The 22676-nt window shown below is 37.7% G+C and overlaps 1 protein-coding gene across 1 annotated transcript; it reads right to left on the bottom strand.

The window, feature by feature from the left end:
• Positions 1–358: 358 nt before the first annotated feature.
• Positions 359–988, bottom strand: LOC149254140 (uncharacterized). The gene has a single exon (XM_089454698.1). The coding sequence runs from the start codon at positions 986–988 to the stop codon at positions 359–361; it is 630 nt and encodes a 209-aa protein (XP_089310824.1).
• Between the last annotated feature and the right edge of the window lie 21688 nt (positions 989–22676).

The raw sequence follows: 22676 nt of genomic DNA, 5'->3' as shown, positions 1-22676 counted from the left end.
CCTGCCAGATAATTCCAGCTAAGTCGGTCAAACGCCTTGGCCAGGTCAAGTTTGATAAGCATGCCTGGGGCACGGGAGCTTTTCAAGGAGTGAATCACTTCCTGGGCCACTATGATGCCATCGGTGATCTGCCATCCTTTGACAAAGCCAGTTTGCTCCGGGGCAATGAGATCCGGCAGGATCGGCTTGAGCCTGTTTACCATGATAGTTGCAAGGATTTTGTAGACAACATTACAAAGGGAAATGGGCCTGAAACCCTGTGGTTCATCCGAGCAGCCATTCTTCGGGATCAGAGCCAGGAAGGTGGCGTTCAAGCCCTGGTGCATGCGCTTGGAGCACCTGGATTCCTCCACAAGATCTACCATATCATTCCCCATGAAGCTCCAAGTCGCCTAATAAAATTCAATGGTAAAACGTCGGGGCCCGAGGCCTTATTTTTTGACATTTTGTTGATTGTCTCCTCAAGTTCCTCCTTGGTGATTACCCTGAGAAGGGCCAGGTTTCGATCTCTGGAGACTTTCTTAGGAATATGGTGGTAGATTTTGTCTATGTCCTCGGATCGGTTGACATTTTGTTCGGACAGAATGCCTTTGAAGTGCTCCACCAAGAGATGTTCTATTTCATCCTGTTGAGTCACTCTGTTTCCCTCTTTGTCTTTCAAGGAGAAGATTCTATTGTGTTGGCGGTGGTTCAGCATGGCTTTGTGAAATAATTTGGAGTTGTTGTCTCCTTCTTTTAGCCATTGGATCTGGGATTTCTGCTTCCACAGGATTTCCTCTTGTTTTCGCCTTTCCTCCAATTGAGTGATTACTCTGCCTTCCTCCTCAGCCAGATCTTGACTTCGTCCGTCCGAGATGATTTGCTGCTGGATTCTTTCCAATCTGGACTGGAGTTTGCCTTGCTCCTGCTGGATATTGTCGAATTCTTCCCTGTTCCACTTCTTGATTTTTCTCTTGATTTCTTTGAGTCTTAGCTGAAATGAGTGCATTTTGCTACGGCCTTCCTTTCAACTTTTGTTGTCCTACCACCAGCCTCTTACTTTGTCTAGGAAGTCAAGGGCACAAAGCCAAAAGGACTCGAACCGGAAGGGTCTCTTTTTGTTTTGTTCATTTAAGGCTATTTCAAGCTTTATTGGCCAATGGTCTGACGCTGTTGAGGGTAGGATAGAGGCTTCATAGAAGATATCCAGCCTGATTATGTGCTCTGAGATGAGGAATCTGTCCAGTCTTGAAGCGATCTGTTTGGACCCGCCTCTTCTGTTATTCCAGGTGAATTTCCCATTTATCGCTGGGATATCAACCACCCTTAATTCTGTCTGCACTTCTCTAAATCTTTCCATTTCCGGGTCTTCTATGCTTATTCCACCTCTTTTCTCTTCTCGAGAAGTGATTAAGTTGAAGTCGCCTGCCAGGATCCATCTCTGCTCCTGGTGCATACTTCGAAGCTTAGTCAGCTGATTGAGAAACAGGTCTCTGTCTGCACGGGTGTGGGGACCATAGATAGCCGAGATTACCACCCATTCGCTTTGTCCTATTAATCTGAATCTCCCAGTGAGGATTCTTGGCATTCCTATCCACCAGTCGGCGAGGACTTCTGCTGGGTTCCAAAGAATTTCTATTCCTCCGGCACTTCCTTTGGCATCTATAATTACTTGTTCATATCTTGGTTTTATTTTATTAAGAATTTCCTCCATTTTCTGGCCTGGGATTTTAGTTTCTTGGAGTAGCATAATCTGTGGTTTGTCTTTTTTGAGTCTTACTGCCAGATGTCTCTGTTTTCCTTTGCTATTTAAGCCTCTGATATTCCATGATGTCAAAATCATTGGTTAACTCGGGATAGGTTTTGAAACACCGCTGATAGCGGGACCACTCTCCCAGTATTGACTAACATTTCTCCCATGAGTTGGATGGAATCCTTAAGGTTTTTCCTTCCTCTCTTTTCCCCCCCCTTTAATTTGTCCATTCTCATCTGGTCTGCTTTCCTTTTGAGCCTCTTGGTATTCTTCTGTTGAGGCTTTGCCTTTTTCTAGTTTGGTTTTATATTGTTGGAAGGTTTCAACATACAGCCTCTTTTGTTCTTCTGGAATAAACCTCTCATCTAAGTTCTTCCATTCATTCAGCAGTTTTCTCAATACTTCCTCTTCCTAGATTAGGTCCTCCCTACTGGTCTCCTGGTCTGTCTCCATCTATTCAGTTTGTTCGTCTGTTTCCTTATCTTTTTTTGGTGGCTTGCTCGGGGCTTTCCTTTTGGCTAGATTTCTTTCGCAGCTCTCACTGTAGTCCGAGCCTTTATCCTCCTGATTTTCCATGGGTTGATCTTCCTCATCTTCCTCTACCTGCAGTATTGCAAATTTGTTTGGATTCATTGTGTCAGATTGTTTTCCTTTCTTATCTTTCTGGGGGGGGTTCCTTGTTGGCTTTCCTTTTGCTTTTCACCTCTTGGAATTCCTCCTGGTCTGACTCTTTCTTTTTTTTCCAGGGGCCCTCTACTTTCTTCTTCCTCCCTGGTTATCGGACATTCCTTTGCTAGGTGGCTGTGGGTATGGCACCTGCGACACCTAAATGGGATGTGTTCATAATCTATGTTCTGTTTCCAAACTTCTTCATGGTATTCAATCTCTATTGTGTCGGGGATGGGTTTTCTAGGTTCATGTAGACGTAGATCCTGGCGTACGAGGTGTATCTACCTTTCTTTGTAGTTTCTGCTATTTTCACGAAGCTTCCTATTGAGTTTCCTATCCCTTCCAAGATGTCTGGGTCCCAGAAGTCTATGGGGAACCCAAATAAGCGAACCCAGATAGGAGCAGCCAGATAGGTTTCTTTGTCAGGGTTGTAGCAATCTTCCCAGAAACGCATGAACAGACCGGCATTATAATAGAAATACGGGCCATTTTCAAATACTTTTTCTCTATCTTGCAGGTTAAAGAAGATTACCGTAAAGAAGCCTTTTGCTCGCAACTTGAGCTCAATGTGGCCTTGGGGCTGCCATTTTTGCTGAATCCACTTGGTGAGGTCTCTTTCCAATGGCCAGACTCCTACAAACTTGCAGATGAGGGCATGATTCCTCATATAGCCTCTGTACTTTTCCAGTTTGTTCGCTGGGATCACATATCTGGGTTTCTCCGCTGTACATGGCAGGCACTTTCCTCTGCAGCCTATTTGCCAGGTAGATCCTAGCACCAGGCCTGTGTTCTTCCGTTCCTCTGTCTCCTGGCTACTCTGTACGTCTCCTGCCGCCGTATCCTGGTAGGAGGGGATCTCTCCCCTCCTGACATCTTCTATCGTACCTTTGTTGCTTTGGCCGCTGTCAGTTCCTGCTGGACTGGGCTGTTGACGATCTTCCTCACTTCCTTCGCGTCACCCCTAGGTTTTCACCTCCTTACCACCATTAGGGTTTGAGTTGCAGAGCTCTCATCCCACCAGATATCCTATTATTAGGTTTAACTATGAATCACAACTAAATGGAGAATCCATCTTTTTCTTCTTGACCTACATCTTAATATGGAAGTGTTTAGTCACCTCTTTTATTCCTTTTTTTAAACTACTCATATTCACCTCCTTTTGCATTGTAGTAGATACTTTATTTTCATATGCATCTAATTTGTTCTCTACATTGTTCCTTCAGTTCTTACTAACATGATTTTTTTCCTAGCATCCATAAGATGGGTATTTAGATTTGTTTATAGATGTAGATTTTGACACTTATCTTCAATGCCAAAATCGATACTACAATGGTTACAATATTTTTTAGATCCTTGCATTGATGTGCAATGGTTTTTGTCTTCTTATCCTTTCCTTTACACATCTTCTTTCCCTCCCTTGGTACATCTTGGTGGTTTTTTTTGTTTGGAACTAAATGGTTTTGCTTTATTCTTATCCATATTCTCTAGATACTATGCTTGTAGACATACCTCATCAAATATGTTAAGATTAATGACGATCTCTTTCCTATTTAAATGTTAAATGACTTTGTAGGTATTCTAGGTACTTGAGAAATACAACCAAGTTGTTGGGAGATATACCAACATAATTGGAATTTTTTTCAAAACATGGTGGTGTACTCTTACATACACTGCCTTATATTTTGTCACAAATAATGCTAATGGATAAATTAGTCCTCTTCATTCCCAATATGTCATAATTGAAACTTAATAAGGTTTTTAAACATCTCCAAATTAGTTATTAGGGGATCACCAACTGGCCTAATGTTCTTAATATGTTTTTCCCACTAAGTTTTGACCTGGCCCTCTAGATTTGGATAGGAAAATAAACCTTTTACTTATCTACTATGTTAGGAACACAGAAATAATACTCTAACTATTGTGATTATTGATTTGATTTAATAGAAAAAAAGCTCATCTTAGTAGGGTTTGATGTATACTTTTTCTTCCTTTTAAACAAAGATTGGGGAAAAAGGAAGGCATTTGTAAAAAATTATTGATTACAATTACTCGATATTATTATTCTAACTATTAATATTTTATTTGTTTACATCAAAAAATGAATAATTCACAATTGCAATCTTTACTTTAAAAACATTGCGGAAAAATAAATTGGAACTGAGATATAGATGCACACAAAATAAAATTACACTAATATTTTTGGACTTAAAGGTCCCTAGAAAAACTTCAAAGTGAAAATAAATGTAATAGATGAGGGTTTATTTTATTACATAGAAAAATAGAGAATTACAACTGCTCACCTCTATGGCTTAGCTCCAAAAATTATATCTCAACTAGGAAAATTACTTTTCCCTCTCTTTAACCCAATCTTTCCTTCAATGCTAAATGCATACTTTCATGGAAAATTCACTTAACATAACTAGGAGTATGCATTTTTACCTATGACAAAATCAATCTTCCCTAGAAACCCTTCTATGTTAGTCATAATACCTATTTCTACCTCCACAAACAATTTACTAGGCCTCTCGGTGCTAGATCTGGTAACTAATAGCTGAATCAACCTCTCTTGGAAATTCACTCTCACAATAAGGAAACTCACATTGCAGAACTCAGCCACTATGTTGAAAATTGTTTCCTCCCTTCCTTTCTACTGAGAACTAGAAAACCACTAGAGTTGCAAACCCTTGTTTCTCTCCTTCTCTAGCTCAAACTTCTCCCTTGTTGAATCATTAAAACTAGGTAACTTAGTCTACCTTAGCTAATGCTCTCTTCATCTTATGTCTCTCTCCATCCCATCAAATTTCTCTTATAATCTCTCATTGAAACTTAAATGACCATGATTTGATCCTCGTTGATAACTAAGATCATTTTAGACTTGAACCAAGTCATTTTCTGGAACCTCTAAAGCATAACTCCATCTCCTTAATTAATTCCTTTTCATTAACCATTTTTTTTTAAGTTGGAATTAAGAAATATTTAAATGGTGGCTAATTAATTTAATTAAAGTGCTTCACAAGCTTATCTAATGAAACATTTGCTATGTTTTGGATATCTCATGTTCCTTAGCCTCTTAGACACAAATTAAGGCTAGAACACATGTGTGATGCTACTAAAACAATAAAAAAATAACACTCCCTCTTAGCCAGGAACGTTTTCTCTATCAAACATCATCTTATGTATACAACCTACATCTAAACCATGCCATTGGTGTCTGATGTCTGTGATACAATTATCTCTCACTATCCACCAAGCTACAGTGCATAATCTAATTCACATGCCATTGAACTGTAACTAAACCATCCTACACTTGCACTGCTCTCACACTGCATTGTGCCTCCCTGCACTACTACCAATATTATCTACACTACATTTGATCACACACAGTTGATGATCTTGTGCTACTACTATACTATTTCATTTACTGTAACTATGTGTATTGGTCTTTCACTGATATCCCTCTGAATATGAATTAGGATACCTTATCCTTCTAGAAAAGCCTTTCCTCTGCAAGTTGCACTCCTACCTACATATTGAGAAGGGCTACATATGTCTTCTCCCAAAAGTTTAATATTGTTTCAAGAAACCATTTCGAGTAGTAAATTTTCCTCCTCTTGCTCATTAAAGTTAATCGCTCTTCCTCAATATTTCTTCTTGACAGTTGCATACGATCGGTCGCCTCGTAACATGGAATGAATGACTATCTATGGATAGAACTATGCCTTTCTCTTTGCAAATGAACAATTTTCACTGCCTCCCTTGGCTTCATCTACTAGAATTAACTTAGACTTTGTTTCTCCTCTGAAAAAATATAGAAACCTCTCTCGCTAGAATTGTGCCTTGCTTTGTACAATTAGCCAATTCTCACTATTTGTGTCACTCCAACTAGTTCTACAACTGTCTCTCAAGTACTAAATGCAACTAGCTCTACTACTATATATATAACTTCATCTTACTGACACATATCCTCCTACTACTTTACTATTGTGGGCCTCTATAGCGAAGAAACTAATCCATGTGAAGGATACACAACTACTAGATCTAATATACTAGTTAAGCCTACCATCGAAAGTTATAGACCTCATGCTACTCCTCCCATGGACCCTTCTCGATATGTCACACATAGTCTCATACTCATCCTCCACTTAGATATTGTGCCCCTCTATCTCCTTTCGAGCCCTCTCCCTTTCTCATAAACTTATTCTCTTTGCAATCCACACTTCCTCTGAAACCTATATATGAAAATTAGAAGTCAATCTGTTGTTAAGATATATATTTTAGCTAACTCACATGCTTTTCTCCAGAAATTTGGTAATGGGCATCTATGACAAAACTATGAAAATTGTGATCTCAAGCAACTGGGGATCTTTCATTCCTCCAACTAACCAATTGATATTGAAACCCTCAATTTCCTCTGTAGAGACAAACTTGGCCTCTTCTACAAACTCACACCCCTCTACCTCTAGCTCGCACTAGATCGTGCAACTTGCACTAGATCTTGTAATTCAAACTACTCATTGAGAAATCCTACTAGAAAATAGATCCAACGAATATAATACCTCCCTCAACCTCATGCTATTTTCACCTCCTCTAGGAATAGACATGACAACTGTAGATGAAATTATTGCATTAGATATGATAAATAGGAAATCCACCTATTTGATTTGCTTGCTTTAGCCGCTTTCTATAGAAAAATTGGCATTTCTCTAATTTTGAGAATATTGGAGGGTTGGATGATGGAAATCCCCTTCTCTTTCAGGTAACTAACTCAACCTTCCTCCTAGTACTCGCACTCCCTAGGGAATATATAGATCTTCTACTAATTTCCTCTGAATAACCTTCTCTAGTACTCACACTGCCTGCTACCTTAATGGGGCAACTCACACTACCTTTCGAAAGCCCCTTTTTAGAAACTGGAACACACAATGCTACTCTTGAAGTTTGCACTAACTGTCTAGAAAAATGCATTGGGAAATTACTTTTCCTGTGATGGAATTTCTCTACTAGAAATCATAGATTTCATCCTACAAATTGGAACTATAAACCCTCTGAGAAAATTTGAAAATTCTCTAAGTGTGATTTTCTCTTCCACCCTACACAGATTTGCAACTACGATTGTGATTTTCAACTACAAGTGGAAATTCTCTAAGTGTGATTTTTTCTTCCACCCATATTTTCTCAAATCTTAAGATTTGCTAACCAGAAATTATTCCTTACAACAATATTGTTTACTGGAATTGCTACTACAAAAATCAAACTCTACCTGCACTTTACCACCGAAAATCGTTTTCTTCTTAGCAATTTGCACTGCCTCACTGACCTATGCAGATCTGAACCCTGTGCTTCAAATCTCCTTCTAAAACTGCACGATCTACTGATCTTTCCCTTTGAGCCTTTGATATGATATTCAACACTCTGATACCATGTAAAAATTTCTTGATTGCAATTACTGGATATTATTCTTCTAATTGTTAGTAGTGTATTTGTTTAGAGAAAATAACGAATAATTCATAATTACAATATTCACTATAAAAACATCGTAGAGAAATAAATTGGAATTGAGAAATATATGCACACACAATAAAAATGACACTAATATATTTGGAATTAAAGGTCCCTGGAAAAATATTGAAAGAAATAGATAATTAGAACTACTGGCCTCCCCATCTTAGCTCCAAAAATTATATCTCAACTAGGAAAATTATGTTTCCCTCTCTCCAACGCAATATGGCCCTCACTAGGCAACTCACATTTACCTAGAAAATTCATTGAGCCTGACTAGGAGTACACACTATTGCCTCTGAATAAATAAATCTTCCCTAGAAGCCCCTCATTAAGAAGTGTAGCAAGAAAATCTCAGTTTGACTTTGCCTTGGTCAAAATTCATATAATTTGAATTTCCACACCAGAAAACAATTTGGAGGTAGTTAACTGAGGTGACATGGATCTTATCACTCAGGTAACTTAGTTAATTCGAGTTAGAGACCTTGGAGTTCAGTTAAGCATGTGTGATTTCTAATTTTTAGCAATCTATTTTAGTTATATTAAGTTGTGTTGAATTAAACTAGTTCTAATTGTGGATAGAACTAGTGGGAGGATAGTTGTGCAGTGAGACATTAGTCTAACTCAGTGATCAAAAGATAAACTAATAAATCAACCAAAAATATCTCATGCATGCAAGGAATTCAAATTCATCTTCTATGGGAGAAATTCCAAGGCAGTGTAACATTTGTTATAAACTGGTTTTAGTGCACAGTTGTTGCACGCAAGCAGGAGAATCATTCCTTGGGAATTGTGCAATCAATTGGAGGAGATTCCTAAATAAAAGGGGCTAATTTCCTTAGGATTTGTGCAAGTAAATAGGAGGTTGGATGAGGCATAAAGTGGCTAAGTATTGGCCATGGGTCCTAATTAAGTAGTGATAATAGTTATTATTTTGCAGGTTGTGCTTAGAGTTGGAGCATGCAATTGTAATAGTTTCTCAATTCAACTGATTAATGAAAACTTGCTTAAGGGGTTTTTCCCAATTGGGTCCCCCTAGAAATCATTATTTAGTTTTGGTTTTCCATATTTCATGTCTATGAATGTTGCTCTAAATTGTGAATTTCATTATGCAGATGAGTAGAGTAGAATTACATCTCTTGATTTTAGATTAAATTTCTTGAGAAATTGCAATTCTATCAAATTTCTACTTGTATCAGAGCCCCAAAATCACATTAGAGACTAGTTTTTTGAATTTACAGTGATCATTGATGAACTAATAAGTTGTAGGAGGTAGAGTTGATGGAGCCCTAGTTCAGGGAAGATCTAGAAGGCCCTGTGTGTAGACTTCTTATTAGAGCTAGAAGGCTACTAGTAAGAAGATTAGTGAGACAATGTTTAGTGACATAAAAAGGCATTGTGATCATTGATATTCACGGATTGTGGAGCAGAGATATTTCCCACGTGGATATCGAAAATCAGAGGGAGTCTAGTTTTAGAGGGAGCAACCCTATGGAAGCTAGTACTTTAGGATCTGAGGAGATCAAACTCATTATTGTAGTGGATGTAACAACAGTGAGGAAGCAGTAGCAGAAACAATATTAGTAAATCATATTTTTCCGTGCATGAAACTATACCTCCAGGAGTGAGGTGGGGCGATGTAGAGCCTTAGTCCTAGAGTTAGAAATATTTGGGCAAGGTCCATAAGAGAGTAGTAGAAGTTGTAGTATACTCTTCTCATGGATCATTACCCTCGCTACAGGGGCTCACAAAATTCAGTAGCAGGTGGATCAATGTCAGGTGGTGCATTCAGATGCAGAAGAGCACCTAGCAATGTTGATAGAAGTGTAGGAAGCAGAATGAAAAATCAACAACATTGCAATTTTCCAAGTAGACAGTTGTAGGGACACAGTTGATTCAGGGCTTTTTTATTTTTTATTGCTTCTAAGTTGTAGTTTTTGCAGTGGAAATAGAAAAAGTGAGGGATAGTGCTATAGTACATTCCAGAGGAACATGATAGTGGTGGTTCAAATCCATTTCTTTCTAAGATGGAGTGTTGATAAGTGTAGCAAGAAAATATTATTTTGACTTTCCCTTGGTCAAAATTGAGATAACTCAAATTTCCACATCAGCAGACAACTTGGAGGTAGTTAAATGAGGTGACATGGCTCTTGTCACTCAGTTAACTTAGTTAATTTGAGTTAGAGGGTTTGGAGTTCAGTTGAGAATGTGCGATTACTAATTTGTAGAAATCTATTTCAATTATATAAGTTGTGTTCAGTAAACTAGTTCTAATTATTGATTGAACTAGTGGGAGGTAAGTTGTGTAGTGAGACATCAGTCTAACTTAGTGATCAACCAATTAACTAATGAATCAACCCAAAATATCTCATGCATGCAAGGAATTTGAATTCCTCATTTGTGGTGGAGATTCCAAGGCAACGTAATTGTAAACTAGTTTGAGTGTACAAATGTTGCATGCAACTAGGAGAATCATTTGTTGGGAATTTCACAATCAATTGGGGGGAATTCCTAAATAATATAGGCTAATTTCCTCAAGATTTGTGCAAGGAAATAGGAGGTTGGTTGAGGCATAAAGTGGCTAAGTGTTGGCCAAAGGTTCTAATTCAGTAGTGAGAATAATTATTCTTTTGTAGGTTGTGCTTAGAGCTGGAGCATGCAATTGTAATAGTTTCTCAATTCAACTAATTAACGCAAACAAGCTTTGATGGGTTTTCCCAGTTCGGTTCCCCCAACAATCACTATGTATTTTTTGTTTTTCTTATTGCATGTCTATGCATGTTGTTCTAAATTGTGAATTTCATTCTGCAGATCAGTAAACAAGAAATGTGTCTCTTGATTTTAGATTAAATTTCTTAGTGGTCCACTATTTAGCTAGGCGTAATAACCATCTAGGGTTAGGCTTAGGATCTATGCATCCCTCCACTGGTAATTAGGGTGAGGATTTTGGAATCTCTAGAATATTCTTGAAAGCCAAGAAATGAATAGCTCCACAAGTGAGTAATGGAAGTTGATATGGTATTTAGTGAGTATCATGGTGGTTAACAATATCAGTCAACTTGTAGGAGGGTTGGCTTGGGCAGAGGATTTCAAATTGAAAAGCTCTTCATGCTCTTGTAAAATTGTTAATGTGCAACCATTGTTAAATGGTTAGGAACTTAGCTCAGCAAGTTTTGATCCCAAAAATAACCTTTTAAACCTTTAAATGTCCTACGAAAAATTTAAAAATAATCTCTAAATCAATGAAACAAGATTCTTTTTACAAACTAAGAATTCTAGTTTTTCTACCTAAAAAATACCAAATCAAATGACAAATTATATAAAATTGATGGAACTAAATTAAAAATTAAAAAATTAAAAATATCACAACTAGATATCAAACTATTTTATTAATATGATTCAGGATTAGATATAATTGATTTTTAAAAATAAAATACCAGAACTGAAATTTAACATTTTTAAAAATGAAATTTACTTAGTAACGATTAAAATGTTTGAAAATTTATTTCATAAATAAAGGGAAGCAACCTAAAATACGCTCAAAAGCATAATTTTGTGCTCGTCATTGTACATGGAATTATACAAGCAAAGTTGGGCGTAATAATGACGTTGTTTCGAGCTCTTCATTTATTTAAACATTTTCTTATTCACCATTTTATTGTGTTAACATTGCTGTTAATTGTTAACATTTTATTGTGTTAACATTGCTGTTAATTGTTAACATTTTATTGTGTCAACATTTTATTCTTCATTTGGGTTTCGTTTGTTGTTCGGTTTTCCGTTTATTTTGTTTGGTTTATTTTATGTTTTTGGTTTTTTTTTAATTGTGTATTTTGATTTACCACTAACATTTTTTTTTGGGAATGTTTCATCCATTACTAACCCATTATTAAGAATATAAAATATTTATTGAAAAGTAATGGAAGTATATTTAATGAAGGATTAATGTAAAAAAAAAGATTGTTATTAAAATTGATTGTTAAGAAAACATATTAGATAATATAAATGGAGAAAAGAATTCTAGATATTAAATTTGGTTAAAAAAGTGGGAGAAAAGTGAAATTAAGTATAAGATTATTAATATCAGCGTAGATCTATCTTAAATCGGGATTTAGAAAGTGGGGAGAGATCATATCTAGTTTCATTTTAAAAGAGGTTTGTATCTCAAGAAATTTGATCCCTCGCAACCCTTGGTAGATCCAGAGTTAAGATGGATATAGTTTGGTTTAATTATTAATTATAATTATAATTAAACCAGCATAGTTCCATTTTTAAGCACAGATCTAACATGAGTCGAGAGGGACCAAATTTCTTCTAGTGTAGACTTATTTTAGAGCGCAAAAAATACAATGTGTAATTTTTCATTGTTTAAATTTTATTCTTGAATGCTATATATTTTTAAGTATACATCAACATTAATTCATATTAAAATATTTTATTCATAAACTATATTGGATATTTTATTATATACAACATTAAAATATTTTCTTTTAATATATTTTTTCTATATATAGTTATTTATGAAGTTAATATTCATTAATATAGATCTTCAAATAATTTATTTAAATAAAGTGTTAAAATATTTTTAAAAATTAAGGTTTAAACATTTTACTCACATAATTTTTCTACTTCTAATTACCTAATTACTTTACATGAAATTATATTAGGTCATATGGACAACTAATTTACACTGCGTTGTACCATGAGTCTATAGGCTCAACTAGAGGAATCATTGGTTATTCTTATACTCTCCTTTGGTAGATGGAGAGTTAAGATGTATATAGGTTGGCTTAATTATTAATTATAATTACAATTTTAATTAAACTAGAGGAATCAACCACTGGGTTAGTCTTGTACTCTGGTGTCACAGGGGTTGATTCTAGCAGCTACCACTAACTTCCAAGTATTAAACAATACTTAGATCACTTTCATTACCAATTGAGCTACATCCTAAGCTACACCCCAAGGACATAATTATTTAATAATTATTAAAAAAAATTATGTAATTTTTAATTAAAATGTTTTATTGATAATTATAACTATTAGTTATTTTATTTTGGCCTAACCAGAATGTTAAAAAGGACATTATGAGGTGTCCACCGTACTCGGAGCGAGAGTGGCCCTTGGTGTAATAATATTTATTTATTTATTATTAACCAACCTAGATCCATCTTAGCTCTAAGCTACTAAGTGATGAGAGGGATCAAATCTCTTTTCACTCTAATAAAGGTTTGCATCAAAATATATTTGATCCTTCTTTGTCCTTGGTACATCTTGAGTTAAGATAAATCTAGGCTAGTTTTATTTTGTTATTTTAATGTGATTTAACAAGGACAAAATGTTTAACATCACATTACATTAAAACATCTCTACCATATTGTGCTAGAGAGTGCCTCTCAAGGCAATTAAAAGTTTTAGTTAGCTAATTAGATGATATATATTGATAAATAGTTAGGTTAAACAAAGGGTTTTAAAATTAATTAAATAGTTGATTAAATATTATTAGTATTATTAATTAGTTTAATTTTGTTAATTGAAATGTTTAGTTAATTATTTAGTGATAAAGTATTAATATTAAAACTATTCTTGTTATTAGTTATGTTATAATTATTAGGTTTAACAATATTATTTAAATAATAATATTATTCATTTTAGTATTCATATTTATAATATTAATATTAGTTAAGTGTTATAAGTAATATTTTTAATCTCAATATTAATGGAATTATTGATATTGTTGTTATTATTAAATATAAAATATAGTTAATTAATGGTCCATAATTACTATAAATTATTTAGGTCAAATTTATTTATACAACTATAATTTGTGGCATAAAGAATACTGATTTGCAATATTAAGGTTTCCTTGTTAGCCCTTCACTCATTTTGACTATCTGGTCTGCTTCTCACCATTATTTTTTCCTGGTTTGTGTGGATCACTCAAATCTAACCTCTTATTGAAGGACCCATGGTGGTAGCCACTAGTAGGGATCAAACCCCTCCTACCATAAATTCCTAATGGGAGATTCCTGTTCAGAATAATATATAAAAAAATAAATAAAAGTGCCTCATTAGTGAGTTCTAGGAAATGTGACTGCAGAAGGTAAACCCCTGACATAATCAAGAGAAAGATCATTACTACATGCTTTTTAGCAGAGTCACTCTCAAAGTTGGTGTCTTCCCAAGGCCATGAAAAACTGTAAATATGAGGTGTGATTAGACAAAATCAAGGGTTTAATCCAACAAATATAGGATCACTCCCTAAACTGTAAGTTTATCATGGTTTGTTCTACCTGGTAGGATCTAATCATAGTGATTAAGAAAAAATGGGATCCCAAGGGGCACATTGGCCTAGAATTGTGTGCTAAGGGCTTCTTCATGGTCATTTTCTCTAATCTGGAAAATCATACTAGGGTCTTTCAAAATTTTCCTTACTTATTCAATAACACGAGACTTTTCATAAGGTTTCAGAACCTAAAATATATCTTAGAGTGATCCAAATCGGATCCATGGAAAGATTGTCAAAAACATTCACTGTGTCGAGTTGAACAAATCCTTGAAAAATTCCAAAACAGCAATCAAAACCCCCTTAAACCAGTGCCAATGGCCGCTAACGCAAAACGACAAGGACTTCGGTCAAATTGCGCTGACCGAGGCCCATGGAGACTGCGCAGGGGGTCAAAACAGCCCCTGGGAGCCCCAGATCGGGAAAAGGAGGCGATTTTGATGAGCGATTAGCACGCGAAAGCGCTAATCGCGCATCGCTGGGAAAACAAGGTTGAAATGGAAAGCCTTAAGCACTCGATCACATTGGGAGCCAGAGGACCACGGGTGGAAAAAGGAAAAGGAGCTAAAGTACGAATGGCGGGACCCATGACCTGGAAAACCTGCTGTATTGATCAGGGTGCCCTTGAAAGGTAGGAGGTTTTGGAGGAAGTGGAGCAATCACACTCAGCAATCAACACGTGGTAGCGGAGGTGAGAGAAAAACCGCTTTGATTGGGCGTTATCGGTCGAGCAAGTCAACCGCGCTCGTTGTGCGTATGACGTTGGATCTAGAGGAGCCCAGATCGAATGGCTGAGATTGCGCCCAATAAAAAGAAGCGGAATAGACAAGGAATTAAATTGTGATTTAAAAGGATTTGGAATCCATTCGACTGTCACGGTGGAGAAAGAACATATCTACGACATAACCGAAGAAATGAGCCGACGAAGCATGCTGGTACCAGTTAGACGGGGACATGTGGCACTCCCTGAGCGCTCATGCTGACGCCGAACAGGGAACGCCAAACACAGCTGTAGAAGGTGAATCGATGTAGGTGGGAGAGGAACCGAACAGGCATAGGGGTCGAATGGTTAAAGCCATGAATGGAGACAGTTGAATGGGAATTGGAGATTGGAGGATTTGGAGAAGAGTCCAAGCGACCAAGAAAGAGATAGTGAACAGTGAACCCTGAGAGGAGGACTGAACACAGAGAACAGTAAAGCCAAGTAGAGGAGACAAAGGGCCGAGCTGACCACAGGCAGCATCGGGCACCAGAGAGCTTGAAGACTCAAGCCTTCCCATAGACGAATCTGTCTGGATTGAGCATCACAGTTGGCTCTTTCCACTGTAGACCAAGGGTCACAGAGCTGGTAGGAAGAGAACGAGTCTGTGTACTCCAAGTGGCTTGGGGAATCCAAGAACCACCTTGCCAAGCAAATCTGCTTCAGGAGAACTCACATCGAGTCCCTGTATTATAATTTCTATGCTCTAAGACACAATAAAACAAGGCCACCACTGAAAGCTGGACCAGAGATGTAGCCTTGGAGAATAGGGTGAACTCCTTATTAAAAATTGTTTGTGTCTTTGTGTTGCTTACTGTATTTCTCTACTTTCTTTCCATTTATTTTCTGTGTATTGGCAATCTGATTGATCCGTTGCTTAAATAACACAGAACACACACCATCACATGAGTCTGTAATACCTTTTTTGTTTATTAAATCTTTAACTGAGGTCACTCATAGGGTGATTATCAGATCAAGTGGTATCAGAGCTCTAGTCTGTAAGGTTATAAAATATTGTGTTGGTTTAGCTGTGAATGCTCACTACGTCAAAGCTCAAACTAGGAGAAGGAGAGTTGGTGGAAACTAATCCTGAAATTGGGATAGTCTATTCTCGGAAGACAATGTCAGAAGAAGGTTCTATAGGGCCAAACCCTCAATTCATGGAAAGTTTCCTAGCTATAAAATCTATGGTAGAAGAAATGTATAGGCAGTTTAGAAAGCATAAGGATGAAGATTCATCAGGCTCTAAGCAAGATAAAGAAGAAGATGAATCTCATTCCCATAACCACTCAAAAGGAAAGGGAAAAGAAGAAAGCTTTCCTACACCTCCTAGTAGCCCTGTGCATAATAAGAAAGCATCTTTGATTAAACTAGATGTTAAATTTGATTTTCCTATATATGATGGAGAGCTAAATACTGAAAAGTTGGACAATTGGATTAGACAAATTGATATGTATTGCAGGGTACAGAACATAGACTCGGACAAGAGTAAGATTCAGCTGGCAAGCCTACGCCTAGGAGGCACTGCCTTGGTTTGGTGGGAAGGCAGAACCCAAGCTGATATGAAGAGGCATGGTAAGACCATCTCTGTCTGGAGTGAATTTGTTACTGCAATCAAAAAGCAGTTCTATCCATTGGCCTACATGCAACAAGCCATGATGAGTTGGAAAACTCTTCAGCAGTTGAAAGGGCAAAGTGTGCAAGGGTATACTCAAGAATTTAGAAAGAGATCATTGATGTTGGGTATCTCGTTAGACTCACTAGAAACTCTTTTAAAGTACATTGGTGGTCTACATAGCTACATGAGGCATACCATCCTCATGTTTAATCCCACTAGTATAGATGAGGTATCTGTACAAGCTACTCATCTAGGAGCTAGAGGAAAGAATGGAAATCCAGAAGTTGGAGGACCATCCCAACCCACTTTAAGCAAGAGCAAGGAGAAAAAAAGCAGAAGTGGAAAGCAAGGAAGGCTAACACTGCACAAAAAGGCAAAGCTTCATGCACTCACTATAAAAAGGAGGGGCATGATGATGAGCAACGTTGGATTCTGCATCCAGAGTTGAGGCCTAAGAAGTTCGAGGGCAAGAAGAAGAAGTTTGCTGCAGCTATTCAGAAAGATTTGCGTTAGACTCAGGAGATGAAACAATCATTGCAGCCACACGTATAAAAGGTAAGAATTCTGAAGCATCTACTAGTAATTCAGCTCAAACTGTTATTGATGAAGAACATGAGAGAAAAAGGCATGAGCTTTTCCATATTCGAGTTGTTTCCAAGAATCAAAAGATTGATACTTTGTTTGATAGTGGCTCACAAGTAAATCTAATTTTTGAAGCAATTGTAAAGAAATTGGGATTAAGAACTAAACCTCATAGGAAACCATACCCATTAGGATGGTTGAATGATAAAGCACAACTACAAGTGACTAGACAGTGCAAACTCAAGTTTTCTTTTGGGTCAGCATTTGTAGATGAGGTTGAGTTAGATGTAATTCCTTTGGATATATGTGGAATTGTTTTAGGAATTCCTTACTTGTATGATAGAAAGGCTATTTTCTATAGAGCTGATAACAACTATCTACTTGTTAAAGAGGGGGTCGAATACTTTGTAAGAGCTCATAAGCTCGGGAATAATTATACTCTCATAAACTCAGGACAGATGAAAAGAATGATAAATTCATGCAAACAGTTCTTACTAGTGGTTGTAAAGGAAAGGAAAACTGATAAAACCAATGTATTTGAGGGCTGTAATTCTGATCAGCAAGCTAATATAGAAAAGATTGTTTCAGAGTATGATGTCTTGTTTCAAGAACCTCAAGGTCCGCCACCCAAAAAGGAAAGAGTACATGATATTATTTTGTAGCAAGATGTTCCTTTGCCTAACATTGGGATGTACAGGTTATCTTCTTTAGAGAATTCTGAAATCAAGAGGCAGGTACAAGAGTTGCTCGAGAAAGGGTTCATCACACACATCACCATGTGGGTCACCAATTTTTCTGGTGAGAAAGAAAGTTGGCTCGTGGAGAATGTGCATTGATTATCGAGCACTGAATAAAATAACAATAAAAAATCATTATCCCCTTCCTCGCATAGATGATATTTTAGATCAATTGAAGGAAGCTGTTTATTTCACCAAGCTAGATTTGCACAGTGGATACCATCAGGTCAGAGTTGCAGAGCAAGATGCATGGAAGACTGCTTTCAAAACAAAGCAGGGATTGTATGAATGGTTGGTTATGCCTTTTGGCTTGACCAATGCCCCTGCTACTTTCATGAGATTAATGAATGATGTACTCAGACCTTTTCTTGATGATTTTGTTATTGTGTATCTAGATGACATTCTGATTTTTAGTAAAACGTGGGAAGAACATTTAAAGCATGTTAAGCAGACATTAGATGTTTTGAAAAGAGAAAAACTTTATGTTAAACTCTCCAAATGTGAATTTGGCAAAACCTCTCTAAATTATTTGGGTCATATGGTAGGGGGAGGTGAATTTAAAATAGATCCCTCTAAAGTGGCAGTCATCATAAACTGGCCTAAACCCAAGTCTGCTACAGAAGTGATAAGCTTCTTAGGAGCATCTCAGTATTGGAGGAAGTTCATTTCAAACTTTTCCTCAATTGCCGCTCCCTTACATGCTTTGACAGGATTGAACAAGGTGTTTTAGTGGGGAGGCAAGCAGCAGAAAGCCTTCGAAACCTTGAAAGAAAAAATTTGTACAACCCCTGTACTACCATTGCCAGATCTACAAAGACCATTGGAGATCCAAACGGATGCCAGTGACTATGCCATGGGATCAGTGTTGACACAACATGGTAAACCCATATGTTATCATTCTGAGACATTTAATCCTGCAATAGTTAACTATCCTACATATGATAAGGAATTGTATGCATTAGTTCAGAGTGTGAAAAAGTGGAAACGTTATTTAATGGGCAAAGAAACAGTAATACATATTGATCATCAGCCACTTCAATACTTACACTCTCAAACTAAATTGCAGCAATCAAGACATTATAGATGGATGGGTTTTCTACAACAGTTTCATTTAGTCATCATATAAAAAAATTGCATACATAACAAGGTTGCAGACATGTTATCTAGACCCATTATAAATGCATCTACCATACTTAAGCATAATTCTATGCTGGATGAAAGCTACATGGAACAGTATGCTCAGGACATGGAACTTAAAGATGTATATGCAACTTTGAGTCAAGGCAAAAGAGTAGAAGAATTGGACTATCATATGAAGGACCGACTCTTATATCATTGTGGGAAACTCTGCATTCCACAAACTAAGAGAGCAAAGATAATTAGGGAAGCACACACTTCTCTGATATCAGGTCACTTTGGGGTAAGTAAAATAGTTGCACATCTGCAAAGGTTCTGCTATTGGCTAAGAATGAGTGAGACGGTTTCTAGATATGTAAAGGGGTGTGCTATGTGTGCTAATAGCAAGCCCAACAACAGAAAACTAGGCTTATACACTCCCTTGTCAGTTCCTACTCACCCTTGGGAAAGAATTTCCATGGATTTTATGGGGGGACTACCTAAATCTAGGAAAGGTCATGATTATCTATATGTTGTTATGGATAGGTTCAGCAAAATGTGTGTTTTGATACCCTGTAGCAAACAGATTACAGCTGAAGAAACTGCAAAATTATTCTTTGAACATGTATGGGTTCATTTTGGATTACCTAGCTCTATTGTATCTAATCGAGACACCCAATTTGTGGGAAAGTTTTGGTCCAGTCTGTGGGAACTAATGGACACCAAATTAAAGAAAAGCACATCCTTTCATCCATAAACAGATGGCCAGACAGAAGTAGTAATTAGGATAGTGATCCAGTTACTGAGAGGATATTGCAGCAAACATCCTAAGCTTTGGGATGAGCACTTGTGCTATGTGCAGCATGCTTACAATAGAGCCAAACACTCTTCTACACAGAGATCTCCTTTTGAGACCTGTTTTGGTTTGATACCAAGGCCTCCTTTGGATTTTGTCTTTGGTAAAGATACCATGGTTGATGGACACAGTGATGTGGACAAGGCAACTAGGTTCATTGAACAGATCCAAGGGATCCATCAGGCAGTACAAGAACAGCTGGAGAGGAGCCAAGCCAAGTACAAGGCTAGGCATGATAAGCATTGGATGGAGCATAGTTTTCAAGTTGGATACCAAGTCTGCCTGTATATCAGCAAGGACAGGATGCAAGGTGAAGGTAAAAAGCTAAAACCTATCAGGCATGGACCCTTCAAGATACTTGAGAAGATTGGTGAAAATGCTTTTCGCCTTGATCTACCAGCTTACATACACATCTACTCAGTTGTGAACGCAGATTGCTTGAGGTTGTTTGAGCCTTCAATGGTTGAGGACCCTAAAGAGGAGAGTCAATTACCTTCTGTTGATGACCTGCTACCTGAATATCTAAATGAGTTACAGGAAGACACAGTGCTAGACAGGAAGGTAAGGACGACGCACAGTGGACAAATGGAGTACCTCAGGATTGGGCTTAAAGGTTCAAAGCCGAGCAGTGCAAAGTGGATTGAGATTGGACAAGTGAGGCAGCAGTTTCCTCACTTAGTCGATGCTTGAAGAAAGAAAAGAAAAGAAAAAACCAACTTTTGGTGGTCCAAAAGCTTTTTTAGTAGGGAGGCCATGATCCGAATCAGATCCATGGAAATACTGTTAAAAACCTTCGTTGTGTCGAGTTGAACAAATCCTTGAAAAATTCCAAAACAACAATCAAAACCCTCTTGAACCAGTGGCAATGGCCGCCAATGCAAAACGACGAGGACCTCAGTCAAAGCGCACTGACCGAGGCCCATGGAGACTGCGCAGGAGGTCAAAACAGCCCTTGGGAGCCCCGGATCGGGAAAAGGAAGCGATTTTGATGCGCGATTAGCGAAAGCACTAATCGCACATCGTTGGGAAAACAGGGCTGAAATGGAAAGCCTTAAGCACTCGGTCACGTTGGGAGCTAGAGGACCGCAGGTGGAAAAAGGAAAAGGTGCTAAAGTACAAATGGTGGGACCCACGACCTGGAAAATCGGCAGTATTGATTGGGGCGCCCTTGAACGGTAAGAGATTTTGGAGGAAGCGGAGCGATCACACTCAGCGATCGACGCGTGGCAGCGGAGGTGAGAGAAAAACCACCGTGATCGCGCATTATCAGTCAAGCAAGTCAACCACGCCCGACGTGTGTATGATGTTAGATCTGGAGGAGCCCAGATCGGACGGCTGAGATTGTGCCCGATAGAAAGAAGCAGAATCGACAAGGAATTAAATTGTGATTTAAAAGGATTTGGAATCTGTTTGACCGCCACGGTGGAGAAAGAACATATCCACAACATAACCAAAGAAACGAGCCGACGAAGCATGTTGGCACCAGTTAGATGGGGACACGTGGCACTCCCTAAGCACTCATGCTGACACCGAACAGGGAACGCCGAGCACAGCTGCAGAAGTTGAATTAATGCAGGTAGGAGAGGAACCGAACAGGCATAGGGGTCGAATGGTTAAAGCCATGAATGGAGACAGTCGAATGGGAATTGGAGATTGGAGGATTTGGAGAAGAGTCCAAGTGACGAAGAAAGAGACAGTGAACAGTGAACCCCGAGAGGAGGACTGAACGCAGAGAACAGTAAAGCCAAGCAGAGGAGACAGAGGGCCAAGCTGACCACAGGCAGCATTGGGCACTAGAGAGCTTGAAGATCCAAGCCTTCCCATAGAGGAATCTATCTAGATTGAGCATCACAGTTGGCTCTATCCACTGTATACCAAGGGTCACAGAGCTGGTAGGAAGAGAACGAGTTTGTGTACTCCAAGTGGCTTGGGGAATCCAAGAACCACACTACCAAGCAAATCTGCTTCAGGAGAACTCACATCGAGTCCCTATATTGTAATTTCTCTTCTCTAAGACACAATAAAACAAGGCCACCACTGAAAGCTTGACCGGAGACATAGCCCTGGAGAATAGGGTGAACTCCTTATTAAAAATTGTTTGTGTCTTTGTGTTGCTTACTATATTTCTCTGTTGTCTTTCCATTTATTTTCTATGTATTGGCAATCTGATCGATCTGTTGCTTAAATAACACAGAACACACACCATCACATGAGTCTGTAATACCTTTTTGTTTATTAAATCTTTAATTGAGATCACTCATAGGGTGATTATCACATCATAGAGAAAGAATTTAAATTAGTGTGCACCAAATAAAAGGATTTAAATTGGAAATATATTTCCATGGAACTTCCCAAATTCCTATTAACATTGGTGACAATTGGTTGAGATAACTCCTTAAGAATATTTTCCCAACGAAAATATCGCATGGAAACCAAAGGTTAATTCCCCACATTTATTGATGAAATCCCTACTAAAACTACCAACATAGGCTAACAGTATTATAGTTGAGAACCATGTACACCTACCTCAAGGAAGTTGAGTGGATTTGATATCTTTTCCTTTTTATCTCTTAGGAATTCAACACTGAAAATTTAGCTACTTGATCTTACCCTTGGGGCTAACTATCTATCTATATGCACATAGTTCTTACATCAATCGATATTTGAATATCATCATACGTATTTTTCTATTACTTAAGGAAAACCTAGTTCTGTGTAAATCAAATATCAAAAGAGAAAATCAAATCAAGCTAAGATTGTCACCATAAAAAATTTAGTAAAAACATATATGAGGAATCAATCATCATGTATTATGGGAAAC

This window comes from Pinus tabuliformis, chromosome 7 (genome assembly GCF_031772625.1).
Source record: "Pinus tabuliformis cultivar Carrire ecotype Pingquan chromosome 7, CPIR1, whole genome shotgun sequence".
Lineage (NCBI taxonomy): Eukaryota > Viridiplantae > Streptophyta > Pinopsida > Pinales > Pinaceae > Pinus > Pinus tabuliformis.
This window is presented reverse-complemented; position numbering and strand designations above follow the sequence as displayed.

Excerpts from the sequence above, each read along its gene's own strand:
- LOC149254140 (XM_089454698.1), bottom strand. The coding sequence starts at position 988 with ATGCACTCATTTCAGCTAAGACTCAAAGAAATCAAGAGAAAAATCAAG.